Genomic DNA, 27,187 nt, shown 5'->3' on the forward strand with positions numbered 1-27,187 from the left:
AGTCTGGAACACTCAGAGATGTTTACGGAGTTCCATAGAGAAGAGAAGAGGGAGGGAGGAGGTAGAGGTGACCAGGAGGATAGGAGGGGCAGTCAAAAGGAGAGAAACCAATCTAGCCAGTGATCAGTTCCCTAAGTGGTCTCCACAGCCTGGAACACCCAAAGAGATTCACAGAGTTAAGTAGAGAAGAGAAGCGGGAGGGAGGAGATAGAGGTGATCTGGCGGAGAAAAAGGAGAGTCAAAAGGGGAGAGAGTAATCAAGTCAGTAATCACACTCCTAAGTAAAAATGGGTACTAAAGATTGGATTCTTAAAGGTACAAAATTGATTAAAAATACCAAAAAGCCAAGATTAAAAATCTAGAGTAGAGTTTAGACTCTCAAAAATATAATATTCAAAAAACAAAACAAAATTGCAAAAGTTATTAAAAAAATATGAAATTTGCTTTAAAAATAGGGCCTTTTTTTTGCAAGGTAATAGTAGGTTAAAAATGAAAATTAAAGGAGTAATAAAGAACTTAAAAATTTTTTAAAAAAATTAAAAATTATAATAGTAAATTATATCTAGGAATTTCTCTGGAGCTGTTGAGGGCAGTGTGGGGTCAGTTCCGTTTCAGATAGTTCCTTGTTCCAGCTTATACTTCTTCTCAAGGTCTATAGGTCCCTTCCAATGGAGTCAATGCTAACTACAGGGGTTTTAATCTGTTGCACCTGTCACTTACAAAGCGGTTCTCTCTTCTTTGTTTATTTTGGCTTCCTCTGTTTGCAAGTGTCTTCAGTATCTAACTTCCACCCTGACACAAGGGGGCGAAGGTGGTCATTTATTTAGGCTCACTTGTTCAATTGTGCTGTGGGGTGGAGAAGCACTGCAAACAAATATCACTGGCATGTGTGGGGAGTGCTTGCGGTGTCTGGGCCACACTGGGTTTGCCCCTGCTCATGGTTTGTGTGCTTTCCCAGTCTACACTGCTCAGGCTCCAGGTTGCTCTGCAGAAACTGTCTAAATCAGGCCCTGCATTGCGTGCACTTCCCAGGTCTAAGCTGCTCAGGTTCAGGTTCTCGGGTACTCCACAAAGGCACAGACTCGGTTAGGCCTGCGTTTTGTGCCCTCCCCAGGTCCGAGCAGCTCAGGTGACCAGGTGCTTGGTGAGCGCACACTCCCCAGGTGGAGTGGAGCATCTTATCACCTCCCTGGTCCCAGCCTCTCGGTTTCCCGGGGGCGCAGTGGGAGCGCCATCTCAGGTGTGTCCTGCTTCTCCTCTGGGGAGCTGATCTCTGGCTGTGATCCTCCTGGCAGATGTCAACCATCCAGGATCCCAGGAAGACTCAGTTAGCAACTGGGAGCCTGCTCGCAGTTTGGTAGAGGATGCCGTCTCTAGGGCCGAGTTGCCCCTTGCCTTCGGGCTCTGGCTGCCTCCCTGCCTCCAGTAGGGGATGGGCTGGTTTGCTGCTGGCTAGCTCTCCTCTGGTATTCACTCAGTCCTTTGTTCTGTGAGCAGACCAACAATGCCTTAGGTTAGAGCTTTTTGCAGGAAAGTTCTCTCTCTCTCTCTTTCCTTTTTTTTTTTTTGTCTCTATCTCTCTGGCTCTCCCACAGTTTGGGTTGCTATCTCACATTAGCTCCCTCAGATTGTCCTTAGGGCATTCAGGCCCGGTCCTTACCCTGAGCAATTCGGCCTGCACCTCCCTGTTCAACGCCCCTGGGCTACTTTTCCGCTGGGAGTTGCAGTTAGGCGGATAATCTGTGGGTTTTATTTGTTTACTTTTTCCTCCCGGTTATGCTGCCCTCTGTGATTCCAAAACTTTCCACAAACCCGCCAGTGAGAGGGTTTCCTGGTGTTTGGAAACTTAACCTCTTTTATGACTCCTTCCCTGGGATGGTCTCCGTCCCTAACTCTTTTGTCTCTCTTTTTATCTTTTATATTTTATCCTACCTCCTTTTGAAGACAATGGGCTGCCTTTCTGGGTGCCTGGTGTCCCCCGCCAGGGTTCAGAAGTTGTTTTGTGGTATTTGCTCAGCGTTTAAATGATCTTTTGATGAATTTGTTGGGGAGAAAGTGGTCTCCCCATCCTCTTCCTCTGTACCATATTTTCTATATTCATTTTTCTGTCTGGATGTTTAGGTTGGGAGGCTCAGATGTGTGCTCTGTGATGACCTAGATGGGTGGGGTGGCGAGGGGATGGGAGAGAGGTCCAAGAGGGAGGGGACATATGTGTGTATATATAGCTGATTCACATCATTGTATAACAGATACTAACACAACATTGTCAAGCAGTTTTGCTCCAATTAAAAAAAGAGAAAATGTGATCATCTAATTCAAATGTGTCATTTTAGTTTTTATTCCACATGATAATAATGATAGTTATAGTATTAGAGAATTTTAATTTGCTTGGTGAATATTGACTTGAATATTACAGGTCTTGATATAAATGTGACATACTGAAGTAGGCAGAATCTGGCCATATACAGATGCCCACTTCCTGACCCCTGGAAGAGAATAGGTTAGGTCATATAAGGATGTAGAAGTGGGCATGATCCAGGGATTCAGGCAGCTTCTAGAAGCTGTGAAAGGCAATATGCTCTCGGAACCTTCCAAGGGGAACACAGCCCTGCAAACCTTGATTCCAACTCAGGGAGACATGGATGAGAATTTGTTACAGCATGGACTGTATGGACTGTATTTGTATGGACTTCTAGATTTTGTATGTATGGTACATGTATTAGTTTTCTATTGCTACTGTAACAAATTTTCATGCATGTCTCCCTGAGCTGGAATCAAGGTTTGCAGGGCTGTGTTTCTCTCAGAAGGCTCTGAGAGCACATCCCCTTTCTTTGACTTTTGCAGCAAATAAGAATAAAAATGTTTTAAATGAAAAGGAATTTTTGTATGTTCATGTCAATTAAATGTGCCTGAGCATTACATTGTCTAAGTCAGAATTTCACTAGATCAATATTTTTATAATTTGGGGAGAATCTAGCAGAATCGTTTCCTTGCCCAGTCTACAAGTTCTTACAGGGCAGGCAGGTAAAGTGAAGGCTGGTTTCTCTGGCATTTTATTGGCTAGGGTGCATAACTAGCATTTCAAAATAAGTATAACACATTGATGGCCCATATTTTTAATGTGGCCTGTAGGATTGTAGCATCCTGAAATATTTTGAATGCCGTTAGTGAAAGATTGTGTTTTCTTAAGTATTTTAAATTTTTAGTGTTAAATGTCTTAGAATTTTCAAATATTTCAAACTCTGCCTGTGTATATAGAATGAATTCTCTTATATTTAGAAAACTTGTTCAACCAGACTGTTCCCCATTACTTGCTCTGTTGTGAAACCTAACAGTTTATTTAGACCTCATAAAGAAGGAACATCAATCACTAGAGATAAAGTTATGTAGGCCAGTGTTTCCAGATGAAAAATTATTATGAAAACAAAATTTATTTCCCATATAAATTAATAAGTAAATGATGAATGAAAAGGATTTTAATATATACTTCCCTTTGCATGGTTGCACAAGTAAGTAGAAGAAAAATGTTAGAAACATGTTTTACATGATTGTCACGCAACTAGAGCTTCCTGGAACATACTAAAATATATTAATTTGACCAACAAGAAAGTAATATTCCAGTAGAAATATTAAATATTTTCAGTATTTAAGTATACAGTTTTATGTATTCTAATGCTAGAGTAAGAAAGTTGGCAGAGAATACGAGGGACAAGTTGTTTTTATTTTGTATTTTAATTTTATAGGTTAGTTAAAACATCCTTGGGTGGTTCCTCAATGCATTTCTTTCTCTCTATTAATATTTTGAGGTGAACTGCCATGGTTCCAAGACTTATTTGTTTCTAGAAAAAGATAGGATATAGATCTGAACTGTAAGAATCTGTATAGTATAAATCCCTCTGTTCATATCTTAAGTTGAAGCTGATATCTTTAAATGATACTTGCTGCTTATAAGGTAGACTTTCCAGAGCTGATCTAATTATTTTTCTTTTCTACTATAGTCCAATGCCAACTCATCAATTTAAGAAAATTTGAAATGGCTCTTGCTGCCTTCACAGTGTACAATAATACTGTAAAATCAAGATCTCTTTCTTTGTGAATTTTTGGCTCTGCATTGTGCTTTGTACAAGTTGTTCATTTCCTCAACTAAAAGTTAACATCCACAGAGTTTCAGGTATAAAGGGAACGGTGAATAAAAGCCTTGAGTTGAATTTTCTTAATATGTCATAATTATCATGTAAAACTCATTTCTTCTCTTTTTGATGCAGAAGTAATAATATTAATTCATAGTCATAGAGGGTGATAATAATGATCATTGTAATAAATGATATGTTTTGAATATTAACTTGCTAGCCAATGCCTGTGCCTGGGTTATCTCTTTTAATTCTCACAGTAGCCCAGTGAAGTATAGGTACTATGGTGGTGGTTTAGTCACTTAGTTGTATCCGACTCTTGCGACCCCACGGACTCTAGCCCACCAGGCTCCTCTGTCCATGGGATTTTCCAGGTTCTCCAGGGGATCTTCCCGACCCAGGAATCTAACCCAGGTATCCGGCATTGCAGGCAAATTCTTTACCAGCTGAGCTATGGGAAGCCCATAGGTACTATCATTACCCCCATTTATAGACAAGGCTTAAATCCTAAGTACACACATAACTTGCTTGAGATCACATAACTGGTAAATGTCAGAGCTGCCATTCAAACTCCAGTGCCTGAATCCTTGACAGGTATGCATTTACTGCCTCTTATTCTCTGTATTAGAAGAGGGAGAGAACAGAAATTTTTAGTACATTGAAAATTGGGGTGGGATGAAAGATTATATTTAGGGAATGCAGTCAAGTGGAGAAATTAGGAGCAAACATCCTTTCTTAAATACTGTAGACTGGTTACCATCTATTGTGCACTTGCTATGTGTCAACAGTGAAGTTCAGGGCTGTCTTAGCGTAAGGCCTTGCTTTCTTCCAGGCTGCACTTTGCCTTTTCCATAGGATTCTCCATAAGCTATTTTCAGTAGGCCTGATGTATGATTAGGGCTTCCCTAGGGGTTCAGTAGTAAGGAATCCGCCTGTTGATTGAACTGGCATCCTCTAAGCTCAATCCCTGGGTCATGAAGATCTCTTGGAGAAGGAAATGGCAACCCACTCCAGTATTCTTGCCTGGGAAATCCCACAGACAGAGGAGCCCCGAGGGCTACAGTCCGTGGCGTCGCAAAAGTGCTGAACACAATTCAGCAACAATATATGATTAAGGAAAGTTCACACTGTGGTCTGACAATAGACTAAGGTGCTCTTCTGTAGGCAGCGAATGTCGTTCGCCACGGCCCTGCCAGTGGGATGGGGACTGTTCGGAGGTGGTGGGGAGAAGACTGTCTGGCCCTCCTCTACTTTTTCTCATGCACAGGGTCTGGAGGTTTCTGACACTGGGGTGATTTCCATCTGTGAGGAGCATGGCCAGCAAAGCTGGCTTGTAGGTCCCCTGGGGCTTTTAGCATAGCTGCTGCTCCACCTTATTTAGCTTGTTAAGTAAGCCATCCTGGTTCGTAGAATTTCACGAGGGGTAGTTAGGAAATAGAGCTTTCCTCTCTCTCTGCAGTGGCTTCTCTACACCCCACATGTAAGCCTTAGTCTTGGTACAGATGATGATGATTCTGCTCTTTATGACAGCTTCAAGCTCACAGCTCAGTTCTATAGCTTTATTTTCCCCATTAGAATCTAAAGTACAAAGTTTAATTCTTTCTAATGTAGTCACACCCAACTTTAACATGAAGACTTTAGTCATCTCTGATTATGTAGATAATACCTGTCACCTTCCCTACAGCTGACATTCCTTAATCTTACAATGTATTCACCAGAACAAATGAATCTTCAGCTACAAATACCACTACCTTGCAGTCTCTGCCTTTTCTAAAGCCTCCTTATGAATAGGTCTAAATCAAGATTTCCCTCCATTTATTACACCTCTTTTATGTTTTCCTTTTCCATCCTTGTGTTCATTATGGGTAATCCTGCAGTACTGTTTTGGACCCCTTTCTTGCCTCCCAAGGGCACCCTCTGCTGCCCTAATTCATCAATTCCTAGAAAAAAAGGTGAAGTTTATAGTTGTAAATGAAATCTTGGAGAGCAAGTAGTTGTTCTTTACAGCAGTCATGCAATTTATTTGCATAAACTGTATATACTTGTCTCATTATGTATGTACAGTCTAAAGGAGAGAATTAATGCTTATTTCTTTAAAGGAATTGTGAACCCTGCTTAGATGATGTAGGTGAAATATTTCTCCCTTTAATAAGAGCAGAGAGGAGTGGCAGCTTGGGAGATTCAAATATCCAGCCTCACCAGGAACTCACAGCTAACAAAGGTATAACATCAAAAAAGAAATTAACATAAAACGTTTTATCTTTAAAGGTTAAGGAAGCTCATCCCAAAGCAAAATAAATCCACAACAAAGATATTTCTAACAATGAAAGATACAATTCTCTCTGAAAGGCTTCCCAAAGCAGCCTTCATCTCTCTCCTCCTTCATCAGGATGGGAAAGGGTGTCTTTTTGGTTCCAGAATTTTAAGTGGAGAAATCTTGGGACATGCTTTGAGTCTCTTTCCAGAAATGGGGCTTGTGTTTTTGATTTTGATGATAAAGAAATAAATGAAATAGAAATATAAGAGAATGTCCTAGAGAGTCTGGTTTTACAAGAAATGATCTGTGACTTTATTTTTATTGAAAATAAAATATTTAAAACTCACTGGGCCAAATCTGCTGATGAGGAGGTAAGAATGAATTTGCTTTATGAGAGAATGAAGTACCTTGGGATCACTTAACCTCCTGGGCTTGGGGGCAGCTTCAGACAAAGGAGTGAAGCTTAGCTCACTCGAAAACTAAGCAGCAGACTGCCTGCTCCGCAGCAGCCCCAAATGGGCACCTTCTGGAGTACTTACCAGTGTAAGTAGTTTCTTGAGATGATTTAGGTGGAATTGACATTGTCTTAGAAATATATTGACTAGTTCAGGACTTGAGAAGATATCTTTCCTGTCATTCATCCATGCGTTGCTGGTGCCAGAGATATTATAACCATGAAGTGGAATTTTGGCTTGGAATCTTCTGGATTACTCAGCTTCATTGATTTATAACAGCACCATCAGTTGTACTGTACATTTTGATTTTTAGGGTCAGGGAAGCAATTAATAAAGGCTTACCATATAGCATAGGAAGGATCACTGAGGGATCATTAAGGGAAGGAAAAAAAAATGATATTGAACTTGAATTTGTAATGATTCAATTTTTTAAATAGTCACTACAATTAGCAAAGATGCAGAAGTAATAATGATCAAATAAACTGTGAAATAAATAGAGTATCTTTATCTGTATTGATTATAACCTGAAATGATAACAGTAAAAGATTCAATACAACCCTATAGTAAAAATTAGAATTAATTTCTCATTTAAGATATATGTGAAATGGGACTATCTTCATGGTCCAGTGGTTAAGGCTTTGCCTCCCAGTGCAGGGGGTATGGGTCCTTGGGAGCTAAGATGCCATATGCCTCGGGGCTAAAAAACCAAAACGTAAAACAGAAGCCATATGGTAACAGATTCAATAAAAACTTTAAAAATGGTCCACATTAAAAAAAAAATCTTTGAAAAAATAAAAATAAATGTGAAAGAGAAAAAATAGTTCTGTTTAAAAAACCAAATGATACACGTTCAGCTTTGAAAAACAGAACTTAAAGGATACAACAATAAATTGAACTCTGGTAGGAGCAGAAACCTGAGGTTAACATCCTCAGGCAAGGGCAGACACAGCAGGGCCAGTGCCCCCCAGATGACCTGTGGGTCTTCTGTTGGTTATGTGTTGGTTGATGGTCTGATTCTCCCTAGTTTGAGGGCTTAAAGAGACAGGAGGGTAGAGTTGGGTGAGGTCGGGGCTTCCTTTGAGTTCTGGGCTGACGTAGAGATATCACCAAAGTGGAGGCTCTCTTGCATTTGTCAAGTGTTTTATTCTTGCAGTCAGTCTTCCACTGCCTTAAGACCATTGTCACCTGTCTCTCCTGTATCTCCCCTCACACCCAGGCACATCCACTTTGGTCATTAATCCTACGACTTTACTTAAACACACGCAAACAAACCTTGTCTTACTGTTCCATCATCCATGCGTGGGGTGCTGACACGTGTATTTTGGGGTATTCTGTAGCCTCTGCTTCTGTATAGCTCTTTACCTGCTGGTGTCTTTGAGCCTACTCCTATGCGTGAGAGAACTTTTAAGTGCATTTTAAAAAAATAAAATTCAACTAGGTAAATGTACACATGTAATTGGCTTTATTCAACAATTTATGAAGTGGACAGCATCCCATTTAGTAAATAGAAAGCAGCTTCAAGGAACTGTACAAAATGGAAGGCTTTTATAGAAACTGGAGGGAAAGGAAGGAGCTGATAACAAGGAAGTTATTAGCCAAAGAAAAGAAAGGATTGTTTCAGGCCAGGTCATCTTATTTTATGGGGAAGGGAATGTAAGAGTCTTCTTATATAGATTCCCTCACAAGTGCTGACCAGGACATTTCAGACTAATGGTTTATTCCACTCCTGGGAGAGGGTGAAACTGCAGTTGGGTTAGGTATTAAGTCTTGGTGGGGTTTAGCACAAGTGACTCCATTTTGAGTTTATTGTTTCTTTGTAATAGCATTTTATAATTGAATTCAAGAGATTATCCATTGTTTACAGCTATGTCTTCATTATCATGACAAACAAATGGCATTTTTTATGGTTGTATGACATCCATGGGATCATATATCTTATTTGGATTTTGAACAGAAAGGCTTTCTTTTTTTTTCTTGAAATGTTGACATTCATACTTTTTCCCCCTTAGATTTATTCTTAGATTTCCAAAACTATAATCCTGGATTTTATGCCTTTAAAAGCTTAGAGAATGGTAGAAAGTATCAGTGAAGATTTAAGAAGTTAGATATAACTAGAGAAACAAATATGTTTACCCTCACACAGCATCCTAATCTACTGTCCTGTCTCCTCCCAAGTCCGCTCAACCCTAGTCACACACACAAGCACACACAAACGCACAAGCATGCACACAAAGTATGAATCAACGTTATGACAGGTGTATTCCATATTCTTCGTATATTCATGCATGATGAAACCAAGATTGAGGGGATTATAAATTCCAAAATGTCACCTCTTTGATCTTTAAAAAGATATTACTCAGATAAATGATATCACATGAGGTTGCCAAAATGTGTTTTAGTATTTATGCTTTTGTCACCTGAATGCAAATTTGATTACTTGGGAGCTCTACTTGATCCCTACATATAACTTGTATATGTAAAGAAGGTGTCCAAATAGCGTACATTTTGCCTACATCAACTTCATTCAGGATATTCTGTTTTTTACATAGCTTCTCTCAGTGTTTACTACACTGGATAACTTACTTCTGAAGCCTCTACCCTATTTCTCTTTGCTTATGAGGAGAGGTCTAATGAGCTGAAGACAGAAAAGCAGGCATTCCACTCGACAACATGGAGTGCCTTGATAATTCTGACAGGACCAGTTTGGGTGGAGTGAGGTTAAAATCCAAATAAAGTGACTTAAGTCCTGAATGAATCCGGAGGATGTGGACTATTCATTTGAAAACTTCATCTGTAAAGAAGACAAAAGGGGTCCTAGGTGGCAGAAAATGCAGATTCAAGATAGGGTTATGAGTGAGTGAGTGTGTGTGTGTGTGTGTGTGTGTGTGAGAGAGAGAGAGAGAGAGAGGTTGAGAATAAGAATGGCCAACCCTTCTGCATCTGCATTCTGAACCTAGTCTTGCTGAGAGGAGTTGATAATCAGCACAAGAGTTATTTAGAAATCTTTGGGAAGAATTGGCCTTTCATAGGAGAAGGGGTCACTCCTCATTTTAAAAAAGGGGAAAGCAGATAATATGGCAGATGGAGGGAAGCTTATTGATTTAGAGGTGGGAAGATGAAGAAATTCTAGTGTGATGGTTTTTAGTTTTTTCAATAAAGTGTGAGATCGAGTTAAATGATACTAAGACAGGCAGGGAAATTACTTAGGTTTGGGGAGTGAGATGGCGGTGGTAATTGTTGCCTTGGGCTCTGGGAAGCACTTTATTAGGGAATGCAGTGCATTTGCCAGCACTTGGACATTTGAGGTTTGAAGTTAAACATTTAAAGTAAAATCAGTCTGTTGAGTGATTTTCTCCAGCTGTATTCATGCACAGCTGCTCTGGTCCAGAGAAGGCAAGTAATTGAGCTGATCCATGCTTGGGTTTTGCCAGGAGTGAGAGAAGCAAGGGAGATGAGGTTGTTTGTAATGATTATAATGATGGACCTCGGACTCAAATTTAGACAGCTTCATCAGAAATATTTTAAAACCTCAATGTGCAAGTACACATCCATATTAAGAACTCAGGCTTAAAATCAGACCATCTGGGTTCAAATTCCCTTTCTACTATTTACAAACTATGACCTTGAACAAGTTATCTAAGTTTTTCCTGGGTTCATTTATTTGTAAAGTGGGGATAATATTGGCCCCAAACTCATAGAATTATTATTTGGTTTTGAGTTTACATATAGAAAGAGTTTAGGAGAGTACTTGGTACAAATTGCACATTCAAATAATAGGCCATTACTGTAATGAATGTTACATATCCTCACCTAGTGTATTAAGTTTCACTGTGTGTAGCAATTGGGCTTCCCAAGTGTCGCAGTCTTGAAGAATCTCCCTGCCAATGCAAGGGACACAAGTGACGCCGGTTTGATCTCTGTGTTGGGAAGATACCCTGCAGTGGGAAATGGCAACCCACTCCAGTATTCTTGCCTGGGAAATTCCATAGATAAAGGAGCCTGGCAGGCTGCAGTCCATGGAGCTGCAAGGAGTCAGACACAACTGAGCACACATGTACACGTGTACCGCAAAGACGGGGTATTTCTCTTTCTGCGATTGTCTTAGCCAGAGCGTTATATTCTCACACATATTTATATTTTACTTTTATATTTTTAATTAACTAACTCACCTAAAGATAATTCTTTTCTCTTATGTATGTGCTTAGTTACTCAGTCATGTCTGACTTTTTGCAACCCCATGGACTATAGCCCGCCAGGCTGCTCTGTCCATAGAATTTTCCAGGCCAAGAATACTGGAGTGGGGTGCCATTTCCTTCTCCAGGAGATCTTCCCAACCCAGGGATCAAACCTACATCTCCTGCATTGGCAGGTGAATTCTTTACCACTGCACCACTTGGGAAGCTTTTTCTCTTATAAGCCTTTATAATTAAAATTGGAATGGAATGATAAATAGCAAACCCACAAAATCCAGTTTCAAACATTAAATTGGATAGATAAGTAACAAGAAAGTGTTTGTGTGTTGGGTTTTGAATATCCAGCATCCCATCTTATCATGTTTTGATGAAAAAAATGAGACCACTCTAATGAGAACAAATGGGTTCAACAGATATCTTCCCCAGAGCAGTCTTTGCCTAGAAATCAGAATCATATTGACATTATGTGTAAAGTGCTATTGATTCACTATATTATCTACTGGGCAAGTGTTGTGGCCCAACAGTTTTTGTGTTCTCTTCATTGGTGCACAGTCTTATTTGTGTTTACCTTTCTGTGGCTTGTGAGAACACATTATGAATAATAATAGCTAGAAGCATATGCTACTTTTTAACCATACTGGTTTAATATTTCATCAAAGTCCATAAAATATAGAGTCATATGTTTTCCCAACTGGAACACTTATGGATACAGGGACACTTTAATAATTATATGCAGCAGCAGGTATAATCCAGGACTGTCCCAGGTTTTGAAGGATGATTTTAAAAATTAGGTAATGGAGATTTAATGCACAGTACAGGATTTATAGACACTGATCCTGTATGATAAGGGCTTTCCAGATGGCTCGGTAAAGTGTCTGCCTGCAATGCAGGAGACCCAGGTTCGATCCCTGGGTCGGCAAGATCCCCTGGAGAAGGAAATGGCAGCCCACTCCAGTACTCTTGCCTGGAAAATTCCATGGACAGAGAGCCTGGTAGGCTATAGTCCATGGGGTCGCAAAGAGTCAGACATGACTGAGCGACTTCACTTTCACTGTATGATAAACTTGAAAGTTGCTGAGACTAGACTTTAAATGTTCTTACCACAAAAAAAGGAAATGATGATTGTGTGATCTGATAATGGTGTTAGATAATGCTATAGTGGTAATCATATTCCAGTATACAAATATATCAAACCAACATGCTGTATACCTTAAACTTACAAAGTGTTGTTTGTCCGTTATGTCATGGTCCAGGTGTGGGTTGGAGAAGAATTTCCAGATATGAGACAGAATGAGAGGGAAATAAAGTTTATTAGAATGGGAGATGCTGTTAGAACAGCGGGCCAACTCTAGGGAGAACCGACATTGAGTGGGGGTCCTTAATCTACTTTTATACCCAGGGTACAAGGAGTGGGATGGGGGTCTTGTAAGTCATTTGCTAACTGGATGAGGCATGTGTACTGGGTTGGGGAAGAGTAAGACAAATACCTTCTCCCTATGGGGCAGGAGGGGAGACAGGTTATACTGCTCAGGAAGACCTGAAATCCATTAATAGTTACAACATGGGGGGGAGGCGATAACGGTCTGGTCTTTCCATTCTTGCATTCCAAGAACCTCCTTGATTTTATCTGCTCTTTCATCCTTGAGTCACCACGAATTGTATCTCAATTAAAAAATTAAAAATTTTAAAATTTAAATATAGAAAAAAAATTTAAACTGTGGAAAATCTTGACTTGTACAAATATAAAAAGAGCATTCACTAAATAATAAGGGAATGGATAAAAAGTTCTAGCAGGTTCCAAGGAGAATACTAAATATTAGTCTTTATAGTTAAGTAAGGCATGCTGAAATGAACTAACAATGGATGCAAAGCTGAGAAACTGGTCAGTATCCATCAGGAAAATAATCAGTTGCATTCGAGTGGACACAATTTGCATTTCTGTGGACAAAAAATCATTTGCATTACTATCGGTTTTCTTCATTTTGTAGAGTTTAAAATAGCTTAAAAATAATCGCAGCCACACAGGTGTATAACTCACTAATTTCTGACCCACATCAAAGGCCTTCACAGTTTTCCCTGACGCGAGCAGGCTAGGCACCGCTTAGTTATATGTCACATATTCTCGTTGTTGTTTGCATCACATGATCTGAACTTAACTCCTAATTGCTGCTTTGGTGGATTTTTTTTATTTTTCATTTATTCTTAGACCCTGTGTTGGTTCCCTCTTAAAAAGAGGATTTTTAGTAACAAAATTGGAATTTTGTTTCATTGTTTGTCAAGTTGTACAATATTAAATTCTACTCCTCTTTCATATTTGAGATTGGCCAGAACCTAAACTGTTGTTATTTTGGGGGGAAAATGCTACTTTTATTCTGTTTTGGTTGCCTCCTCTGGGAGGACTGGGAGCATTTTGGCAGGATGAACTGAGCAATCTGCAGCTGTTCAAATACTTTGAGCCTTTGGATTGATTGTGGATTTTGCTTTAAAACCCTCCCCCCACTTAAAAAAAAGAATGAAAGAAAATCCAACAGTCAATTGCATCTACTACTTTTTTTAAAAAACTGTTGTTTGGTAAGCTGCAGTTTTACTTTTGTAACCAGAGGCTGTGTTTATATTCAGCGTTGGCAGTTCTGCCTAATGAATCAACTGGTATTGAATTCACAAGGGGAGGTGCCGTTTCCCGCCCTCCATCTGTTTGCCAAATGTGTGTGTTCCCTCAACTCTTAGTGGTGGCTTCACTAAAAAGAGCCATTAGCAGGCGGGTGTTCTCACTGATTTCTCAGTCCTCTGTCTGACTGCTTGCTGGTATTTTTCCCTTGTGGTTCCATAGAGGTTGTTTGCCAAAGCACCACACTTGTGATTCTAGAGAAAGTGTGTGTCTGTTTGTTGTTTAGGTATAAAGTTTGGCTCTGCATTACTCATAGTTTTAGTTTGGTTCTTGAGCCTTGGTTTGGTCCTTCACGATGGGGTGTCTGTCTCTAAGCAGTAGTGTTGCCATGGGGATTGAAATTACTCCAAGGAGGAGACAAGAGCTCCAGTGAATCCTAGTAGGCTCTCTTAAAAACTGGGAACCTGTGATGAATTTCTTTGGATTGCACTCTATTTTCAGCAAATCCTTCTTTAATTCTTTTTCTTCCCTTTTCTTTTAAAAGTCTTATTGGTAATAGGGAGGAAGTTGTTTTATTAGCAAAATTTGGAGGTATCTTTTTCATGTTTTACTTTCGTTTGTATTAGGAGTCTTTTAGGTCAGTACTTCTCTTGAATGTGCATATGAATCACTTGAGATTTTGATGAGATGAAGATTCTGATTCAGTCGATTTAGGAATCTGAGATTTTGCATTTCAATTCAGTACAGGCCACACTATGAACAGTAAAAAAAAGCCTCAGGGCACATAACTTTGGTACTTTTTCCATGGCCTTTGGAATAATTTAGATAGTCAAAGAGTAGAATGATTTGGTTGGTGTTTAGTAGCAAAGTATTTGGAGATATTTGCCTTCACGTTGGTATCAGGAACCAGGTAGAGGAGTCAGACAACTTTCTAACTCTTCCTAAGATAGACCTTCACATTGAACATATGTTATTTTGTTTGAGATTTTGAAATTTCTAGGACATTTTACATACCCAATTTCAAATCTAAACTTGAAATGTTTTTTCGAAGCAAAGTATGAGTTATTTGGGAGTTCTATTACTTGTGTACAAAAGCATTGATTATGTTCTTTTTCCAGTGACATGCCTCACTTCTTGATATATTACTTAAGCTTTAAAAATAATTTCCCTGACATTTGATTGTATGAGTATTTTAATATCACTGTCTCTTGCGTACTGTGCGACTTTACTTAGCCTACTAAACAGTTTTATAAGAACTGAGTGTTATCTACGAAGTCTTTTGAGTACTATTAAATGTTATTACTCTATTCTGACCTAGATAATGAACAGTAAACTATTTTAAATAAGGCCACTGACCCACTGAAGAGCTGTTCACCACATATATACACAAAGAAGGAACCTAATTTAAGCACTGCATTGATCTCTATTACCCTCACCTTATTCCCCCAAACTTCTAATTAGTTTTGGAAGTTACTGAAAAAGAGGAAGTACAAAAACTTGCTTTTAAAGTAAAGGATAAGGATCATGAGAAAAAACTGCTCAATACTTATAAAAAATACTGGCTAACTGGAGGAGGCTGAAAGAAGAGTATGAAATTAAAATAGCAAAAGAGAAATGCATATGTAAGGGGAGTGAAGAATATAGATGTTCATGAAGAGTGTATCAGGGAAGAGAAACAACTTTTTCTCCACTCTCTCAGGTTCAGTTATTGGAGGCCTGTGAATTGAGGTGACAAAGGGCAAATTTGCAGGAGAAAAGAGTTTATTTATGAATGCAGTCTGCATACAGTGATGAGTAACTCAAAAAAGTGGTTGGCATTTAGGGCTTATGTACCCAGTGCAGTAGGGAAAAAGAATTGGGTAGAGAAAGGCTCCTGTGAGAAGACCCAGCAGGTTTCTTTAGGAAACACACGTGTTTCTTGAGGAGAACAAACATGAGATAAGAACGTCTGTGACAGTATTTGTTTGTGCAGGTGTGAGTGTTTTTTTCTGTTTTTTTCATAGCCCTGAAACTCTCTTGGAGAGACTTTCTTGGAGAGCCTTGTTTCCTAGAAGATACTACTTTAAGTCAGATAAAGGAAGCTCTGACAAAGCTTCTTTCTCCATTTGTTGACTCTCAGATGTCTTCAACTTAAGATCATCTTTGTACTAATCTTTGTACTCTAAGGGTGTGAGGTCTGAGTGGATCCCCACAGGGTTAGACGAGGTTAAAGAGGAGGAAGACTCAGTGGATTGTGTGATGCAGGTGTTATTCACAGTTCTCCTCATTTCCCTCTCTGGGAATTTGATTAGGACTCCTAAAGTTAAGCGGCTCTTCAGAGCACTTCTGCTCTCAGAGAATTTATTCTAAATGAGAATCTACATCAGCCGGACACAGGTACAGTTATTTTGGAGCCTACATCTGTCTGGCTACATCAAGCCTGAGGCTCCAGGGTCCGTGACAGTCACATTTTATACCTAGGTTTTAATCTTTAGTTGCAATTCTTTTTGAAACAGATAAAACATATTTATACATCTATACTGTCTGTATATATATATATAATTACATATATATAATCTATATATATAATTGCTCAAGCAAAAATCTAATGTTGTTTCATATACTAAGTATTGGGTTGGCCAAAGTGTTCATTCAGGTTACCATAAGATGTTACAGAAAAACCCAGATGAGCTTTTTGGCCAGAACAATAATAACTGGGCTAAATAATAACTGGAAAAACCCAAACAAGCTTTTTGGCCAAAACATTAATAAGCCTGAGTGACCCATCAAGGGGATAATTTTGTATGTATTCTTAAAAATTTGAATAAGAATTCTGTTTGCATATTTTCTGTATAGCAATTACTATTTTATACAGTCTTTTATTTAAATGTATTATTATTTTTTCCTAGTCATCAAACACAGACAACCTGTTGGGATCATCCTAAAATGACCGAACTCTTTCAATCCCTTGGTGAGTGTTATTTTAGTTAATAGTAATTAATTGACTTCAACAACTTGAGAATTGTATATTCTTAAATGGACTCTAGTCACCAGTTTTCCATACGTGGCATATTATGTTTAAAGGACCATGTCATGGGCATGTAAAAGCAGTTGAATTTCTAAGGGCAATGCAGTAAACAGATTTTACTTTTCTTAAGAGAACGTATGGTTCACAATAGCATGAATTCAAGAAGGTTGATTTTAAAAGAAGTGTAATTGGTTTTACCTCCCTCATATTGTATCATCTTAAGCTTCAGCTTTGTGTAAAAACAAAACAATAGAGTACAGCAGCCTGTAATCCACTGCTTCATATTTACTTTTTGCTCACTGTTTATTTAGTAAATATTATTAAATTAGTTTGTCTAATTTCATTCTAACTAGTCATTAAAAGCTAAATTCACTTTAATAAAAATGCATGAGAACACATGAGATGAGAATCCTAACATTGTAGATTTCTAGTAGACTATGGCTGTGAGCTGATTATTATTACTGCTTCTCTTAGGTCGTTCCAGTGGCTTTGAAAGAGTTTCCTTATAGGGGATCTAAAGTGCCACTGGAGAAGGGGAGTGGCACCCCAAGGCTCTCATTCACACTGCCATTTCAGCAAGGAGGGGGCACTCCTTTTATCTCTCTATATATCAGGCTTCTGTGTGAGCTTTCTCTTGGATGAGTGAGGACAATTGCAAAGGTTGAACAAGCAAAAGACAAACCATTGGATTGTTTTAGTTTGTAAAATGAGCACGCCAATGTCAAGAATTAGAGACTAACTCTTCTAATTTCTCTTATGGATACTCTAGGAGACAAAGAAAGAAATCCCAGTGTCTTTTTTTCTCAACTTGATGCTAAATCTTTCAGGTTTTTTTAAATTAAGATAATATATAACATTACATTAATTTCAGGTGTACGGCATAATGATTTGATATTTGTATATATTGTGAAATGATCACCATGATAAGTCTAGTTAACATCCATCATCAAACATAGTTACATAATTCTTTTTCTTGTGATGAGAATTATAAGATTTATTCATTTAGCAACTTTTGAATAGGCAATATGGTATTATTAACTGGAGTTAATCTATCATTTCTAAAGATTGGAATATTGATTATTGTATAATTTTAACCAGATTGATTAAAGGGTGGAAGAAGCAAATAGAGCAGGACAGAAGGAGCACAGACATAAGATGTGCTTTGTGAGTAGTGAGATGGACGCCTAGGTGGCAGAAAACCGATTGCCCTTGTGGGGAAATGCCCTGGAAGAGAATCCCTCTTAGCAGTAGAGAAGGCAGCCTGTGGTGTGATGTATTTATTAAGTCATGGAAAGTCAACAAGCCATGTTTCCCTTTCCTCATTTCCCTCCTTTTCCTGTTTGAAAATGCTTTCTTGAGATCTATAGAGCATTGCTTTGGAAAGTATCTCACCATGGTTCTAATGAACATTTGATTATTTTCTTGTAAACGCTGTGGATTTTAGGAAAAGACCTTTTCATGTGAAAAGACATAATGATTTTCCATCATTGAAGTGAACAGATATATTCTTGCCATTCAGTGTAAGTTAAATAATCCTAAGCACGCTTTTTGAATGTGTTCCATTTTCCATTTCAGCTGACCTGAATAACGTACGCTTCTCTGCCTACCGTACAGCCATCAAAATCCGAAGACTCCAAAAAGCACTATGTTGTGAGTTTATTCTGCCAGATTTAATCACTCTGTTGTTTGGATTGCCTTTCTTGTTTTTTTTTTTTCTTTTAAGACAAAGATAAATGAAGAGGGTGATGTGTTTGTCGAGTTAATCTGATTTTCAGTGTACCTCACTCAAGGAGTTGGCTGTGTTTCTGTGAATGCTCTATTCGCCCCATCAGCAAACATGCAGTAGTAAAACAAATGAACATACGCCATTCTCAGTTGGAGAACAAAATTAACCAAAATACAGGAGTCACATAAAAAGCTTTTTCAAAAATTATGCTGCCACCCAATTTAAAAGGATTAAATCAAGGAATTGAAGTAGTAGATCATTGCCTTTTTAGTACTTTGTATTCATCTGTAGGATTCATTTGGAGCATGGGGTTCGGAACAGTTTAATTCAGAGCAATCATATAATAAAGAAATACTGAAAAATTATATTCCTGATCCAAATTTGAATTGACCATTGTTGTCGTTCAGTCGCTAAGTCTTGTCTGACTCTTTGTGACCCCACTGACTGCAGCACACCAGGCTTCCCTGTCCTTCACCATCTCCCAGAGTTTGCTCAGATTCATGTTCATTGAGTCAGTGATGTTATCTAACAATCTCATCTTCTGACACCCCCTTCTTTTGCCTTCCGTCTTTACCAGCATCAGTGTCTTTTCCAGTAAGTCAGCTCTTCACATCAGGTGGCCAAAGTATTGGAGCTTCAGCTTCAGTCCTTCCCATGAATATTCAGGGTTGATTTCCTTTAGAATTGACTGGTTTGATCTCCTTCTGTCCAAGGGGCTCTCAAGAGTCTTCTCCAGCACCCTAATTCTGTGTGCATTTAGAGCTCTGTGTTCATGTAACACAGTGTCTTGAGACAATTAATATTATCAATATGAACTTTAACCTGTAGAGTGTATGTTCATAATGGTAATCTATGATAGTTTTGGGTTCCCCTTTTAGCTCAGTTGGTAAAGAATCTGCCTGCAGTGCAGGAGACCCGGGTTGGGAAGATTCCCTGGAGAAGGAAATGGCAACCCATTCCAGTATCCTTGTCTGGAAAATCTCATGGACAGAGAAGCCTGGTGGGCTGCAATCCATGGGGTCGTGAAGAGGCGGCCACTACTGAGGGACTAACACACACACATGATAGTTTTACTAAAGGATTATTCCTTCTCCCATAACCTAAATTTAAGTATCAATATGAATGCTTTGCAACAGAGTATAGATTCATGCTACCTGGATTCTATCTATAGCTTCTATTCTTTTGCTTTAATGATTGAGTCTACTTAGAGAACTTTTGGGCCTCATCAGGTAGTTAATATGGAAAGTGACATGTGCCTTAATGCTTATAACAGCATAACTTGAATAATTCCAAATATTCTTGTTGCTACCTTTTGTTAACAGTTGTTGTATGTCTAGGCCATTCAGTGAAGCTTTGCAGGTTACCCTTAGAAATGATATATTAAGGTTAAAAATCTGCTAGGTCAGTAAAAATTAAAAGTACAGTTTAAGCTGGTTATATGAGGAGAGTTGAGGAAAGAGATGTGTAGAACCATTCCAAGAAAATATAGCAAGGCAAAGCTTTAGAATAAGAAACACTTAAGCTATGTTTGGGCTTCCCTGGTGGCTCAGCTGGTAAAGAACCCACCTGCCAATGCAGGATATGCAAGAGATGTAGTTTCAGTCCCTGGGTTGGGAAGATCTCCCGGAGAAGGGAATGACAATGCAGTCCCATGCAGTCCCATGAACAAAGGAGTCTGGCAAGTCTGGTCGCAAGTCTGGTCGCAAAGAGTTGGACCCAGCTGAGTGACTAATGTGGTGGAAGCTACATGTGGAAGAGCTGTCTGAAGGGCTGAAAAAAACCTCCAAGTGAGGGAGTGGACAAGAGGCTGACATGGCCTGGAAGCCCATCATCCTCAGAGCGCCAACGATGATTGGCAGATTGTAGCGGTCACAGCAAGGATGGCAGAATGACCAGTTCCCAAATAGAAAGCCTGTGCACTCTGGTGATCTGTATGTTCAGCCGGAAGGGAAGAGGAAGTGAATTGGGAGCACGCAGAAGGGATTTCAGGGAGCTCAGTCGGGCCAGGGTACCAGCAGTTTTGAAAAAGGCTCAGCTGCAGGTCTGGTGTCCAGCTGACAGACCTGGAAGGACTTCTCAGGCCGGATGAGCTGTAGAATGAGGGCAGATGACTCAGCCACAATACTGCAGTGGGCAGCCTTTCCCTTCTCCAGGGGATCTTTCCAACCCAGGGAGTGAACCCAGGTCTCCCGCATTGCGAGTGAATTCTTTACCAGCTGAGCCACAAGGGAAGCCCAAGAATACTGGGGTGGGCAGCCTTTCCCTTCTCCAGGGGATCTTCCTGACCCAGGAATTGAACCAGGGTCTCCTGCATTGCAGACGGATTCTTTACCAACTGAGCTATCAGGGAAGCCTCTCCATTGACAGGAGATGGCTTTGTATCACTGTGAACATGGGTCCAGTTTTCAGTAATACTTGTGGGCAGATAAACAGATTAAACACATTTACTTGTTTTCTTCTGTGGGTTCTCTGAGTCCTAAAGAAAAAACTCTCTCCTTCAACTCATCCCTTCAAACTGGAGAGGAGCAGAAGAGACATGCCTCCCACCTCTAAACTAAATGACCTTTAGTGGTGCTCACTTAGAAATGGGCTGGGTTGTGTTTGATTGCGAATGTTCGAGGTGATGTCCTCAGGGCCACCTGGCCTCCACTTTCTCAGCCCCCATTGAGCTCCTAGTGAGTCCTTGGCACTCCTGGTCCAGCTCACCTGTTTATGATTAATCTGCTCCTTCCTCTCCCATCTTTTCCGTTTACTCGAAATGCCTTGACCCTTCCTCTGCAGTTGTCTGCAACCCTTTATTCCCTTCCAATGCTGTTAAAAATTTACTTCTTTTGGAAACATTTACAAGCTAATCCCACCTGCCTCCAGCTTTTCCAGAACTTTATGATGGCCTGTAACGACTTTCTCTCCCATCAAGCGCCCCTCGCGTGCCTTTGTGTGACAGATAATGTGAGGAGGATTGCGCCGTCTGCATCAACACCTGCTTTGAATCAACAGTTGTCTCTCTCTGTGTAAATCTCCGCCCATCATAGTGTCCTCACCAAGAGGGCATGCTGTCGTTGCTAACATTGTTCTTTCATTTATTGGGCTTCCAGATTGGGCAGGGGATAAAACAGTAGAGACTTTGTTCCCACACTCAAGGAATGTCAATTCAGACACAACCCCCCTGCTTCCAACAGCCTTGCTGCCCTCCGCATGGAATGGCCTTTACCACAGCCAGTCTCTCCATCCTCCTCATTCATCATGGCCCACAGTGGACCCTTGTAGTTCGAGAGGATGCTGAAAGGGCAAGCTCTGTTTTCTGCTCCTCCTGCCTGAAGAGCTCATTCCCTTTCTTTTTAGGTCCTAGTTTAACTGTCATGCATCTCTAAGCAGGCTTTCTTGGCTACTCTACTCCAAATTAGGTCACTCCTGATTTTGCATCTCATAGATTCAGTTCTTTTCTAATGTGACACTTGTTTGTTCTTCAGACTCTCACAGTGTTATATTTGATATTTGGATATTTTCTTTATAGATTGAGATACTATAGAATGCTTTCTGTTTTGCGTAAGTTAGGAGATAGAGCCACTCGTGGGTGTACGTGTTAGGCGATGTCTGAGATCAAAGTACCAAGGGAACAGAGGACAAGTAAGCGCTCAGGTGAAAGACGATGAAAGCTGATTGTTGGAGGGGAGATGAGAACACAGATCTGTGAGCAGGAGGGAGAACTAAGGACTGGTGGACTTGGTACTTGATAGATTGCAGAGAGTGAAAAGAAAGTGTTAGGGTGTCTCGAGAGTTACAGACTAGTGATCTATGGACGGTAGTAACAGCCTTGTTGTTCAGTCACTAATTCGTGTCATGTCAAACTCTTTGCAACCCCATGGACTGTAGCACGGCAGACTCCTCTGTCCTCCACTATCTCCCAGAGTTTGCTCAAATTCATGCCCATTAAGTCAGTGTTCCTATCTAACCATCTCTGGATTTCTATGTCATGAAAAGGCAAGACCTTTATTTGCGTGCATTAAGGTGGAGATTCCTGGAAGAAGATAGTATAGCTCTGATTGGGAACAAAGCAGCAGGAATGTGGATCGGATATTCAAGCAGGAGATGAGGAAGAGAATCTAGAGTCTTCCAGAGAGAAGTAATAACCACAGTAATGAAGGTGAATGAGAGCATCAGGCTTATAGAGGGAAAGGGCAGACATGAGACCTTGAGCACCTGAGATGTCTGGGGAAGAGGAGCTAGGAAAGGTGCTATGAAGGGATAAACATTTCAAGAGTTGGAGAGTCATAGAAGCCCAAGGTCGGATGCTAAAGTGTGTGTTTTTGCAGAGCCGAAGAAAGGTGATCCAGTTCCATTCAACCCCCTCTGCTTCATTGTGGGTTTAAAGAAAAGCCTTAAAGTTGGTAGAAAATGATTCTTCTGTTTATTTCATTTGCTGCATGACTGAGCCGTCATTTGTCTCTCCTTGAAAAGAGAAAAGCATCATTTTCTGTGATTAAAATGTAGTCTGTCGTTAAAGGTACCTAAATGTGACATACTTCAGGGAGATGTATTCCTGGCTTAGGCACGAAGGTAAAGTGTCAGAATAAATCACTAAAAATTGAAGACATGGTAGTCTGTGGGATGTGGCAAATCACTGTCACAGCTACAAAGTGTATCACAAAGGAGACTTTTCTAGAAGAAATTCAAGGACAGCCTGATCCAGGAAATGGTCTTTTTGGAATTCGGTCTTTTGTCACTTCATGCCATGTGGGAATGTAATAGCGGTGCTGTGTTGCTGGCAGAATCAGTGTTGGAATTCAGAAAACTTAGAACATTTTGGCAGCATTTGAATACGTTTCTCTATATCTGTATGGAATTATAGTTCTATGGCTCTGTCATTTATTACGCACTTCTCTTTGTCAAGCATTCTGAAGAACAAATTTGAATTTTACTCCTGTCCTCTTCAAGGTTATAATTGAAAATAGTGTACCGTGCCAAGAAATGGGGTAAAAACGACGATGAAAATTCTAGATGGTTCTTTATGTTTTTTTCTGACACCATCTAGAATGCTTACACAGGTTACTTTTGTAATAGCTGAAATTTTACTATCTGAAGGAAATGGATTCATCTTTTATCTAGATGTGTGTGTTTTATATTCTCTCTCTCTGTTGAAAGAAATGACTTCTCTGTTGATTTAGAAATCATTTTAATCTGTACAATTTTAAAGCTGTTCTTTACCACCGTAGATAGCTTAGGAAAAAAAAAATAAATCATTCTATGGTATTTAAGCAGCTAAAGTAGACACATTTCATAAATGTCTTTAAAAGTCAAAAATTACTGGTTATTCAATGGTTAAAAAAATACAAAGGAAGCTGTTTGTTTATTTTATTAAACTGTCAAAATAGGTCATATTTTTGAGGGAACAATTTTGTATTATGCAAAAAGAAAATGTTATTTACATATAAAAAAACTTTTCTGAAGCTTATTTTTTAATGTTAAAAAGTTAAGTATGAAAAAATAAAAAGTTAAGTATGGCGATTGGGGAAGAATTTTATAACACAGTAGTTTCCCTGAGCAAACCTTAAGTTCACATGGGTTCTGTAATTTTCCAAACCTACAGGTTTATATTTAGATGTCATCTCCATACTCAATAGATGTATAGATATGTGGTGGTTTGATAATCTAACATGCTTTCCTGTTTTCGGTTAGCTACTGATTGACTCAAAGTGAATTAAAAGAAAAGATTAAAGTTCTTCTATTTGTCCAAACTCTTCCTCTTGGCCTTGGAAGGCCTCGCCTGGGCCAACATGGCCTGCCATCTGTGTGTCTGCCTCACAGTAACCATATGCCGCCCCGTGTGTGACCACACACCATCATACTGCCGTCATCATTTCTTGGAGCTGCCTAGACTTCTTTGAATTCTTTTCTTTTCTCAAGCAATTTTCTCTTCCTGGAATTCTTTCCTTGTTGTACATGGATCTCTTGTGTCTTATCTATTGTTTAAGGTCCATTTCAAATCCCACCTTCCCAGGGAGCTTTCTCTAGGCTGCTTCTCCTCCCCTGGCAGTAATAGCTCTTGTAGAAATCCATGTCTTCTCTTAGGGCATTTTCAGTTAAGTCATCAGAATGCTTATCCTCCTTCTCAGACTGGTGATTTTTGAGAGCAGGGCTCTTCTCCTTTCTGCTCTGTGCCCACTCTGCATGCTCTAGCACCAGCCATGCCCATGTAGAGTTTCCATCCATGAAGAGTAAGCCATGGAAGGAAATACATGAGAGTCATGGCTGGGGGTCCTGGCCTGTGAGCCTCTTTTATCCCTACCTAGTTACAAGTTACTTATTTGCCAAAGTGTCATGGAAAGCAAACCACTTTGGCACCAGATTTTGAGGGCCTTATAAATTAGGCTTGGGCTTCCCAGGTGGTGCTAGTGATAAAGAACCCACTTGCCAATGCAGGAGACATAAGAGACATGGGTTTGATCCCTGGGTTGGGAAGATCTCCAGGAGGAAGGCACAGCAACCCACTCCAGTATTCTTGCCTGGAGAATCCCATGGACAGAAGTGTCTGGCAGGCTACTGTCCATAGGATCACAAAGAATTGGACACAACTGAAGCGACTTAGAACATAGATAAGACTTGACTCAGTAGGCAGTGGAGAGCTATTATTTTTCTACAGAACCTATTTTAGGCACTAAATATCTTCAGTGAACTTTTTATTTAATGATGTGCATGTGGAGAAACTATTTAAGAATGATCAGGTTCACAGTGATATAAAGAATGAATGGGAGAGTGGTGAGTGGGCTGTTCTCAGGAGTTTGAAAAAGAGCAGTGTCATATTCTAGGTGTTCTACCATAAGGAATAGAGCTTCCCATGTGGTACTGTGGTGAAGAATCTGCCTGGCAATGCAGGAGATGCAAGAGACTCACGTTAGGTCTCTGGGTCAGGAAGATCTCTGTATCTGTTACGGTTAGGAAATGGCAATCCGTTCCAGTTTTCTTGCCTAGAAAATACCATGGGTAGAGAGGCCTGGTGGGCTACAGTCCATGGGGTCACAAAGAGTCAGACTTGACTGAGCGACTGAGTACACACACACACTCTCACACACACACTCACACACACACACACACACACACACACACACACACACACACACACACACATCCCCCATAAGGAATAGACTTAGAGATTTATGCTTTCCTACATTCAAAAGTACAAAGAGGCTGAAAAGAGGAAAACCAGAAAAATAAAGTAGGAAAAACTAATATTCTATAGAGTGAAAAATGAGGTCATATTGAGAAGTGTCAAGAATATAGATTCAAAAGTGTGAATGTAAGAGATGTGGATAAAAGAAGAGTTTAGAGATGTACAAATGGAAATGCTATTTATTTCTTTAAAAACTGGAATTAGCTAAAAAGGATAGATTCTTAAATTGAAGAATCAAGCTAAAAACTAAGACTGTAAGGACTTTGTTTCAATGTTGTTCTGTAATGTAGTGACTGTACATATTCCTTTTTCTCACCTGATTAGTGGATCTCTTAGAGTTGAATACAACAAACGAAGTTTTCGAACAGCACAAACTGAACCAAAATGATCAGCTTCTTAGTGTTCCAGATGTCATCAACTGTCTGACAACAACTTATGATGGCCTTGAACAAATGCATAAGAATCTGGTCAACGTTCCTCTCTGTGTGGATATGTGTCTCAACTGGCTACTCAATGTATATGATACGTAAGTTTGCATTTTTTCCATTAAAATATAATCATTTGATGAAATTTTTTGACAATGTAAAATATCTGAATTTTTGTAAGTGAATTTTTAAGAAAGTACTTTCAAAGTACTTTTCCCAGTGGAAATATTTACGTTAATTGTTGAGAAGGAATGACTTTCCAAAAATTGAGTTCTTAACCAACAATGGAACAAAAAAGAATGTCCATCTATGATTTTAAGATCTTGCTTCAGTTTCAGATTTGTAGTGTTTTTAGTCTCTGTGCTAGAGGAAACCTAATGAAAAAAGTCTGATTTCCTTCCTCAGTTTTTTAGAGTATTTTTTCAAAAGATGAAATTTCATATTTATTGTTTTGAGTTTAAAAATTTATTGGTTCATAATAATCCACTCTGCATTTTTTTGTATGACTACTTAAGAGCAATTTGGATGGCAGTTAAAAGGATTTAATTTCTCTTTTGGTATTGCCTTTATTTATTGCAATTGTGGTTATGTGTATATATTGTGTTTTAAATAACATATGCTTTAGGCCACTCTAATATCTGTAATTTAATTAGATACTTAATGTTACATAGAGAGCACTCCCTACTTCCAGCATGACTCATTTGCCATTAATTTGACTTTCTTGAATGTGACAATGCATTTGTGAAATAATCAATTCTAGAAAGCCCTGCTGTGGGCTGACATTTCTGAAATATTAGGAATTATTCATTCTTCTGGTAGGGGGTTAAAGTATGCAAAGATGAAATAAGAAAATTAGAACTTTTGTTTTTCTCTCAGACTCTGAAAGTTATTTTCCATTAATTAGCTATATGAAAATTTGTGCTTGTCAGTTTTTTATTTGATTTAGAGTGAAAGGAAATAGATGATAGTTCATAAATGCAAGCAGCTGATTGATTCTATATAAGAAGTAAATGATAGTTACAATAGCTTTCAGGATGATTTAATTAACATTTCATTTATTCTTTGGGTTAGAAAAATCTTTTATCTTTCATTACTTACGAATATCATAGCAAAGCCTTTTTTAATAATCAAATTGCCATTGTGTGGTTGAGAGCTCTTAAGAAACTCCCTGAAGAACAGGTAGCATGAATCTCCATTACCATGATGAACATGGGCTTT

The 27,187-nt window shown here is 39.3% G+C and overlaps 1 protein-coding gene across 8 annotated transcripts in view; it reads left to right on the forward strand.

The window, feature by feature from the left end:
* The window catches only part of UTRN (utrophin), a 538,889-nt gene that overhangs the window by 446,050 nt on the left and 65,652 nt on the right, over positions 1 to 27,187 (forward strand). For all 8 annotated transcript variants that reach the window (XM_043457450.1, XM_043457448.1, XM_043457451.1 and 5 more), the window contains 3 exons: positions 16,532 to 16,593; positions 18,226 to 18,300; positions 25,869 to 26,070. In XM_043457450.1, coding sequence (XP_043313385.1) covers positions 16,532 to 16,593; positions 18,226 to 18,300; positions 25,869 to 26,070 — 339 coding nt within the window. The remainder of the gene's footprint in view (positions 1 to 16,531; positions 16,594 to 18,225; positions 18,301 to 25,868; positions 26,071 to 27,187) is intronic.

Source organism: Cervus canadensis, chromosome 33, assembly GCF_019320065.1.
Source record: "Cervus canadensis isolate Bull #8, Minnesota chromosome 33, ASM1932006v1, whole genome shotgun sequence".
Lineage (NCBI taxonomy): Eukaryota > Metazoa > Chordata > Mammalia > Artiodactyla > Cervidae > Cervus > Cervus canadensis.